The 9,961-nt window shown below is 42.4% G+C and overlaps 1 protein-coding gene across 4 annotated transcripts; it reads right to left on the reverse strand.

Moving 5' to 3' along the window:
* Positions 1-5,972: 5,972 nt before the first annotated feature.
* CNR4 (Cell number regulator 4) lies at positions 5,973-9,672 on the reverse strand. Of its 4 annotated transcripts, none has more exons than XM_008648511.3 (4): positions 9,458-9,672; positions 9,040-9,111; positions 8,693-8,917; positions 5,973-6,342 (listed from the first exon to the last, which is right to left on the reverse strand). In XM_008648511.3, exons 1-4 carry the CDS (start codon positions 9,528-9,530, stop codon positions 6,278-6,280), a joined length of 435 nt encoding a protein of 144 aa, XP_008646733.1. In that variant the 5' UTR covers positions 9,531-9,672; the 3' UTR covers positions 5,973-6,277. The 4 variants fall into 4 exon arrangements, with proteins under 4 accessions (XP_008646733.1, XP_008646740.1, XP_008646745.1 ...); XM_008648518.2 differs by lacking the exon at positions 9,458-9,672 and adding an exon at positions 9,195-9,428; XM_008648523.2 differs by lacking the exon at positions 9,458-9,672 and adding an exon at positions 9,251-9,427.
* Positions 9,673-9,961: the final 289 nt, after the last annotated feature.

The following is a 9,961-nucleotide window of genomic DNA, read 5'->3' on the forward strand; positions in this document are numbered from 1 at the left end:
AGAGAGGAAGAACAGGACGCTTATCGACATGGCGAGAACGATGCTTGGAGAGTTCAAGATGCCCGAGCGATTTTGGTCGGAAGCTGTAAACACAGCTTGCCACGCCATAAATCGACTCTATCTGCATCGCCTTCTCAAGAAGACCTCCTACGAACTCCTTACCGGTAACAAACCCAACGTCTCCTACTTTCGTGTATTTGGGAGCAAATGTTACATATTGGTGATGAAAGGTAGACATTCTAAATTTGCTCCCAAGGCAGTAGAAGGGTTTTTACTAGGGTATGACTCAAATACAAAAGCGTATAGAGTCTTCAACAAGTCATCGGGTTTGGTTGAAGTCTCTAGCGACGTTGTATTTGATGAGACTAATGGCTCTCCAAGAGAGCAAGTTGATCTTGACGACATAGATGAAGATGGTGTTCCAACGGCCGCAATGCGCACGATGACGATTGGTGATGTGCGACCACAGGAACAACAGGAGCAAGATCAGCCATCTTCCTCCACAATGATGCATCCTCCAACTCAAGACGGTGAACAGGTACCTCAAGAAGAGGGACATGATCAAGGGGGAGCACAAGAAGAACAAGTGATGAAGGAAGAAGCACCACGTGCCCCTCCAACTCAAGTCCGAGCAACAATCCAACGACATCACCCCGTTGACCAGATTCTGGGTGACATAAGCAAGGGAGTAACTACTCGCTCAAGATTAGCTAACTTTTGTGAGCATTACTCGTTTGTCTCTTCTATTGAGCCTTTCAGGGTAGAAGAGGCCTTGCAGGATCCAGATTGGGTGTTGGCCATGCAGGAAGAGCTCAACAACTTCAAGAGAAATGAAGTTTGGAGCCTGGTGCCACGTCCAAAGCAAAATGTTGTGGAAACCAAGGGGGTGTTCCGCAACAAGCAAGACGAGCACGGGGTGGTGACAAGAAACAAGGCTCGACTTGTGGCAAAAGGTTATGCCCAAGTCGCAGGTTTGGATTTCGAGGAGACTTTTGCTCCTGTGGCTAGGCTAGAGTCTATTCGAATTTTATTAGCCTATGCCGCTCACCACTATTTCAGGTTATTTCAAATGGACGTAAAGAGCGCTTTCCTCAACGGACCAATCAAGGAGGAGGTATACGTGGAACAACCCCTAGCTTTGAGGATGACAGGTACCCCGACCATGTGTTCAAGCTCTCTAAGGCGCTATATGGACTTAAGCAAGCCCCAAGAGCATGGTATGAATGCCTTAGAGATTTCTTAATTGCTAATGCTTTCAAGGTTGGGAAAGCCGATCCCACTCTTTTTACTAAGACTTGTGATGGTGATCTTTTTGTGTGCCAAATTAATGTCGATGACATAATATTTGGTTCTACTAATCAAAAGTCTTGTGAGGAGTTTAGCAGGGTGATGACTCAAAAGTTCGAGATGTCGATGATGGGCGAGTTGACCTACTTCCTTGGGTTCCAAGTGAAGCAACTCAAGGACGACACCTTCCTCTCCCAAACAAAGTACACTCAAGATCTTCTCAAGAGGTTTGGGATGAAGGACGCTAAGCCCGCAAAGACACCGATGGGAACCGACGGGCATGTCGACCTCACCAAAGGAGGTAAGTCCGTTGATCAAAAGGCATACCAGTCTATGATAGTGTCATTGCTTTATTTATGTGCTAGTAGACCGAACATTATGCTTAGTGTATGCATGTGTGCTAGATATCAATCCGACCCCAAGGAATGTCACCTTGTGGCCATTAAGCGAATTCTTAGATATTTAGTTTCTACGCCTTGCTTCGGGATCTGGTATCCAAAGGGGTCTACCTTTGACTTGATTGGATACTCAGACTCCGATTATGCCGGGTGCAAGGTTGATAGGAAGAGCACATCGGGGACGTGCCAATTTCTAGGAAGGTCCCTGGTGTCCTGGAGTTCTAAGAAACAAACATCCGTTGCCCTATCCACCGCTGAGGCCGAGTATGTTGCCGCAGGACAGTGTTGTGCGCAACTACTTTGGATGAGGCAAACCCTCCGGGACTTTGGCTACAATCTGAGCAAAGTCCCACTCCTATGTGACAATGAGAGTGCAATCCACATGGCGGATAATCCTATTGAACACAACCGCACTAAGCACATAGACATCCGGCATCACTTCCTGAGGGACCACCAGCAAAAGGGAGATATCGAGGTGTACCATATTAGCACCGAGAACCAGCTAGCCAATATCTTTACCAAGCCGTTGGATGAGAAAACTTTTTGCAGGTTGTGTAGTGAGCTAAATGTCTTAGATTCGCGTAACTTGGATTATCTATAACATACATGTGTTCTATGCCTTTGATCATGTTACTTCATGCATTTATATAATTTGTTGCTTATTTATAGTGCTCAAGTTGTGCAAGGGATCCCCGGACCTCACAAGTCCATCTGTGAATGATGCACATATTTAGGGGGAGATGTGCTACAACTTGACCCTTTGAGACTAATCTGTTTGTTTGAGTATACTTGATGTAGTCTCAAAGGTGCATTGAAAGGGAAAGGTGAACTTGGACAATGAAAAGACTTCCACTGCACTCCGGTATTAGTGTACTTAATTCTAAGTTCATTCTTATGCTCTATTTGCCTTTTCTGCTCTTAATTGACATTTTTAGTGAGGCAATGGGGTTAAAGGGCCAAAAATGATTTCATTTTGGTGCTTAATGCCAAAGGGGGAGAAATTAAGGCCAAAGCAAATGGATCAGCCAATCACTTGTGAGTTTTGAAAATAATAGAGTTAGATTTTTTGATGTGTCCAAAATACTCTTATTGCAAAATTTGGTCTCTTGTGGGGGAGAATTTTGATTATGGGAAAAGGGGGAGTTTTTGGCACTTGATCAATTTTTCTCTTGGAACAACTCTATATGTGCCCAAACAAGTGTGTTTGACTTAGAGATAGGAAAAAGAATTTGATTTGCAAAAACAAACCAAGTGGTGGAAAAGAGTGATCCAAATATGCCAAATCATAAGCAAAAACAATTTGGTCTTCAATTTGAATCGATATTGCACTTCTTTTATTGCTTTTTGATGTGTTGGCATAAATCACCAAAAAGGGGGAGATTGAAAGGGAAATGTGCCCTTGGGCAATTTCTATAAGTATTTTGGTGATTAGATGCCCAACACATTATTTGAGTACTAATGTGCTAAATGTGTGAAAGGTGCAAATCAAAGTAAAAGGTATGTTTCTAGACTTGGTATATTGTTTTATGTACTAACATGGTTATCCAAGTGCTAGAAACAGTAACAAAAAAAGAAGAGAAGAAAAGGGAAAAGAGTTGGCTGTGTACAACCAACACCAGTTCAGTCTGGCACATCGGACTGTCCGGTGGTGCACCGGACAGTGTCCGGTGCGCCAGGCAGGTCCTTGGTGAACTCGCTGCTCTCAGGATTTGACGGCGGCGTATGACTAAAAATCACCGGACTGTCCGGTGGTGCACCGGACTGTCCGATGAACCAACTGTCACGAGCGCAACGGTCGGTCACGCAATCTTTGCGCGACACGTGGACTGCTCCAACGGTCAGCTGGTGCACCGGACAGTGTCCGGTGCGCCAATCAGCCCAGAGGAGCAACGGTCGAATATGCCAAATTTGGAAGGAGATCCTGCACCGGACCGTCTACATGACCTGTCCGGTGGCGCCAGGGGCGAAGCCAGGATTCGAAGACAGAGGGGGCAGGCTTAGCCTCCAAGCGACCAAACCAGCAAGGACACAATATAAAAATAGCAAAGGAACCAACCACAATGTATATATTGATATATAATCTTCATTAAAAACAGTATAATGAAACATCATCTATTTTGTCAAACAAATTAAAATTACATCTCAGTTATTTTGAATTTATCTCTACGTGTATTAGCTAGATTATAGGCCTTGATAATATCATCAGAACTAATAATTGCTGCTAATTCCCTTTCAATATAAACGACAAGATAATCCCGTAAATAGGCATCTCCCATTTTGCTTCGAAGACGTGTCTTCATAAATTTCATAGCTGAAAAGGCTCTCTCTGTGGTCGCAATTGACACACGAAGAGTCAAGAGTAATCTCAATAATTTATCTACCATCGGATAAGAAGAATCTTTATCCAGTTTAACTAATCCACTTGTTAAATCAACCAAAGATGATAAACCCTTTAGTTCTGGATGGTTGCAAACATCAAGTTGAAAATGTGGCAATTGGCACTCTAATTGCATTCTTTCTTGATTTGAGAAATCTGCAGGATAATACATTTCCACTAGAGAGCATACCTTTTCTATGTCAAAAGAGCCAAGTATTGGATTTAAGGAATCACATAGTAATGATACTTTTCCACTAGAGAGCATACCCGTTGGGGGGGTGCCAGGCCCACCCCGGCCCCCCTGGTGGCTTCGCCACTGGGTGGCGCGCCGGACTGTCTGGTGCGCCACTCGACAGAAGGCAAGGATAGCTTTCCTTGTTGGTCTCCAACGGCTCCTAGCTGCCTTAGGGCTATAAAAGGGACCCCTAGGCGCATGGAGGAACTACCCAAGCATTCTCTAAGTATTCTTAAGCATCTAGACTCCGCTCTCACGCATTCGCTTCGTTGTGTTAGTGATTTGGGCTCCATTCGAGTTGTGCACTCCCTGAGTTGTCATTTGAGCTCAAGTCTTCACTTGTGTGCGTGGGTGTGCTGCGTATTTGGGTCTTGTGTGTGTTGCTCTTCCCAACCTTACTCTGTGCTTTCTTTGTGATCTCATTTGTAAGGGCGAGAGACTCCAAATTGTGGAGATTCCTCGCAAACGGGAAAAAGACTATAAGGAAGAAAGCCGTGGTATTCAAGTTGATCATTGGATCGCTTGAAAGGGGTTGAGTGCAACCCTCGTCCATTGGGACGCCACAACGTGGAAGTAGTCAAGTGTTACTTGGCCGAACCACGAGATAAAAATCGCGTGTTTCTTGTGTTGTCTTCTCTGTGATTGTTTTATCCACAAGAACTCGCTTCGAAACTACTTAGTTGCGCTAACACTTTAATAACTAAGTTTTGTGGCTATTTAGTGTTTGATTTTACAGGATCACCTATTCACCCCCCATCTAGGTGCTCTCAACAGTGTTAAAAAGATAAACGTCCTTCGTCCTTGAAAAGCTATTCCTTTGAAATAACTCCTTCGTAGACGAAGGCTGAGACTTTAATTGAATAAAATCATTTAAACAGTACATATGTGCATTAATGAATATACAAGGAATGTAAAGAAGTTAAACATGTTAACTCATCTTAGAAATCTCAACATCATATTTTCCCCTTTCATATAATGAATTTACAATCGTACATAGGCTCCACAAAGTAAATAAGAGCGAGGGTGCATTAGGGAAGAGATTACACAAGACAATCGTCCATCCACCTAAAAAGTACTTTATGCATGCCACTATTCATCTATTTATAGTGGAACACACAACTTCGTACAAAATTACATATATACCCATAGGAATGGTACATAGGATTTACAAAAGTGAGGGCAATATTGTCTTCGACATTTAGTATTCAGGACAACACCTTCTCCCATTATCATCTTCTCGTGTTGTTATGACGAAGCTAGCTTCTTCATCCTTCTCCACGTTATGTACCGAAGGTGTTTTGTCACCGAAGCTCCTGCAACACTTAATAACACATTGATAGCCAATGGTTAAACATGTTTTTAAGGACCTTCGACAGACGAAGGCGCCCAACAGTTGTTGCCGGATCTGGCCTCCCTCAGTCGTCCTAGTCGTAGAATAGATCCTTTCCACTAGCGGTTGTGTTAAGTGAACCGCCAGTGGAAATATGTTTCCACTAGCGATTTCTTAAGCGGGCCCCACCTATTTATTTTTATTGGCGCGCGGTAACTGAAACTGGCAGTAAAATTTGGTGTATATCGACACCTTAGAGCTCTTTTCTACTAGTGGTTTTTAAGAGTATAGGTGGGGTTGGCTGCACAGGATATATATAGCAATCACATCTACGATGTTGTGAAATTTACAGAAATGTATAGGTATCACTTATTTTTCTTTTACTACAAGCTAATTCCACAACTTTTGTATATATAGCTATTATTACAAATAGTTCATAATGGGATCCAAACATACATGTACCCTATTTACCTATTTTAGTAACACTTATGAAATTTTATTCACTTATTACTAAGACGCGAACACATCCACTTAATTTTATCCACTCATAGACTCCGATCCATTTACTTGCTGACATAGCCACATAACACACAAACTGTGCATATATGCAACACGTAATCCTGGTTTGCTAGGAGATCGAGTTGCTGTCGTCAGCGCGTCATGTCTTGCATTGGTACAGGAGCCATAGTCGTCTTTTTCGAGAGCACTTCCCATCCTGGAGAACACATGAAAACAAAAATTCATTCAGAAGAACAGAAAGGCCACAACATATTGTGAAAAGGAGCCACAAAATCCATTGACACTTAGGCCATGTTTGTTTCTTTACGGTAATATATAATCTAATTTATAGATTATATAAACATCTAATAACCTGCTTATGTATTATTATAATCTAGATATCTAGATTATATAATTCAACTAATAATCTATGTTGTTTGTTTGTCGCTTAACTTATTTAAGCTAGATTATATAATGTAGAGGATAAACAAACAAGGCCTTATTAGCTTGCTTCTTGACTTCTATGGTCCTATTTGTTTCCCTCCACGATTGTATAATCCAATTTATAAATTATATAAGCATCTATTAGCCTGCTTATAAATTATTATAATCTAGGTATCTAAATTATATAATCCATCTAATAATCTGTATTGTTTGTTTAACTCTCAACTTATTTAAAATTGAATTATATAATCTATATATGTTCGCTTCCGTTTTTCTTGTTGCCACTCAAGCCGTGGCTTGCTTTTTGGCTTCTATTTATAAACTCTATTATTCATCTTATATAATGATATAATAAAAGATCCGTCGCTAAAAATGTTTTTAATGAGAAAAAAAAACTACGGACAAGGAGGCCTGGTTAGAGCCTGCAGGTAGAAGTTGACAAGCTAGTTTGTCGAGAGAATATATGAGTGGGAGTAGAGATGCTCCTAGGTACGATTGCTACGCGCGCGATGGAACTAAAGCAGCGAGAGGAGAGGAGAGGAGGAAAGGAGCGGAGAGCAGATACTCCTTGCGACAGGCAAGCCGTCGTTGCCCCGGCCGTCAGCGTCGATCGGCCCGGCCGCCCTTATTCGTGGTCCCATCACTAAAACACCACCCAGCACTGCCTCCTAGTCTTAGCTAGTGCTCCTTGTCTCCTCTCTGATGTGGAGTTGACAGCAGGATATATACCACAATTATATGTTGTTTTTTTTTTGTTCCTCGGAGCCTGCCGCCCTACGTACGTACGTCCCCATGCATGTAACGAGCAATAGCAATCATGTGTTCGACGTATGAGTGCAATCGTGCATGTATCTAAATTAAGGTCAGCTAACATTATAGTATTATCTTATCACCCCCTTCGTGGTAAATTACTACTGTTTGAACAAAATTTATATGAACCTACGTTTAGTTTATAACATCAAACAATACACTATCAAGTCACATATCATATTGTAACTGCTGAATTTTTAGGTTTGATGCATATAGATGTTTTTGCATATATTTGTTTTGATTTATTTATTATACGGCATCAGACAACATTATCGTCCCGTTGACCAACAACTGCCGTGACCACCACCACGCTACTACAGTAAAGAATGAGATCCCCTAAACTCCAACGTAAATGGAGAAAGATACAAAAGCTACAAATAAAAGCATCGGTGTCTCTGTTTCGGCCTCTGCTAAATCTCATCCGTGCATTCGCGAACGGATATATAGACCAGGATTGATCGCTAGTAGTTTAATGAACAGGAAAAAAGGCAAATAATGTTTACATACATGTGTGCACGCAGCTATGACTATAATCATAAGAAGCACGCATATATATATTTTAGAGTTTATTTAGGAGCAAAGAAAATAAACGGTATCAGAAGGGCTACGTTTTTTCTGGCTGGGTTTAGCCCCCGTTCTTTTTGATTTGTCGCGTTTTAGTTTAAAAATAAACTAGAAAACGATAAATATTCAAGAACGGAGGTAGTATATTTTAGTGCTTATTTACGAGCAAACAAAATGAACGGTATTGGAAGGGCTAAACTCTTTTAAGACTAGTTTGCAAACATAAATCCTCTGGAATCTCCTTTATTCCCTAGGGTAAGTAACCCCTTCGAGTAACATTTGAGTAAGGTATTTAGTTATTTGTGGTAGGTTTTTTCTCCCTAGGTTTAGTTCCCCTTGCTCCCAAACTAGTTCTTATTATTCAAAATTAAATACCAAGGGAATTTTCGCCCTTCCAATTCTCTGGCTCCCAAACAAGCTAATAGACATATCACTGAATTAAACAATTATATATTATAAATAAAATAACTTACACAGTTTGGATTTTGAGGAATGTCGTTATATATGTTGCCTCACAGCCTCCAAAGACCTCTGGTGTAATGGTATTTATATTATATGATTTGAGTAAAGAAAACACATCTAGCCCAAGCATGTTTTATGTCATTTATTTTTTGTATTAGGTCTGCCTTGAAGGTAGTTTTATCCGTATTTAACGGTGCGCCAATTTTTTTTTATGATATGGTAATATTTTGATTTCAGAAAGAAACGGCAGTGACTGGTGAGAGAGAGAGAGAAGGCTGGCTGCCTACCCATGGCCGGGTCGGCGCCTCTGTTCTTGAGCTCCCGGTACATCTGGGAGATGGCGCATGGCCCGCACCACATGTGGACGCAGCAATCGGCGCACGGCTCCGGCGGCAGGTCGTACGCCGCCCGGAGCTTGCGACGGTAGGTGCAGGTGTAGATGCAGTGGCACGGGACCACAGCCACCCCGGCATGCAGCAGCAAACAGTAGAGGAGGCCGGCCAGACCACAGGCTGCACACAACACCAGTAATTGTTAATCAACAAAAGCTAGTTGTTCTTCGTCCCAATTCGCTTCAGTTTCAAACGTAGACCGTCACAAGCAAGGAAATCCAATAATGCACAGCAAAGCTTACATGTCATGCCCTTGTCCAAGACCTCTGCCACCTGTCCGAACGGGATACACGGGCACAAGAACGACAGGCAACCTGCAGCAGCAGCAGCAGCGTCAGTTACCTAGCTGTAGCTGATGACTAGTAGCTAGCTGCTGCAGCCACGAGGATTTATGTACATGGGCCCGGCCAGGGAACATGGGCTGCAGATGGCGATGGGCTTTCCATGTATCACCTGCATTTAATAAGCATGCAAGAGGAGAAGCCATGGAATGGAATCAGAACCGACGCCTCGTCTTCCTTATCTGTCCGTCCATGAAGCCGCGCGTGCTTACCATTCTCGCTGTTCCCCGTCTAATTGTCTAAATCCTTTCTGTTTTTTTTCCATAGATATGTATTCTGAACTAGCGGTCTAGCAGGCCCAGGGGTGTGGGTGACTCACAGCTCTTGCAGTCGCTGAAGCAGCCACAGAGGCCGGTGGTCCATTCCCCCGTCGGCGGTGGATAAGTGCTCATCTTCACAGTTCAGATCGTCGGAGTCGGAGGTTATGATAATTGATACTACGGGTGATGAGTTGATGCATCAGCTTGCCAAGTATGCGTATTTATAGATGACATCTAGAAAGGTCAAAAGAGGCCCTAGATGCCGTCTACAAATGTAGTAAGGCCCAACACAACAGCGAAACGAATGTTGAATATATGGGTGACGGCCGCCGATTAATGTACGATGATTGGAGTAATAGTGTGACCCGTTAGTAAAAATGAATGGACGCTTAACATACGAATTTTATCATTTATGCTTTCTTTTTTTTCAATCATTAATATTGTAAGGTAGTTATTGTTCCGTAATTACCCGTTGTACAATATATTGGGAGTTGCGGAGGACGAGTAAAATTTAAGGTATGACCGGTTTTTTACATGACTTTGAACTTGCAGTTCTCAGTGAC

The sequence above is a fragment of the Zea mays genome, chromosome 1, assembly GCF_902167145.1.
Source record: "Zea mays cultivar B73 chromosome 1, Zm-B73-REFERENCE-NAM-5.0, whole genome shotgun sequence".
Taxonomy (NCBI): domain Eukaryota; kingdom Viridiplantae; phylum Streptophyta; class Magnoliopsida; order Poales; family Poaceae; genus Zea; species Zea mays.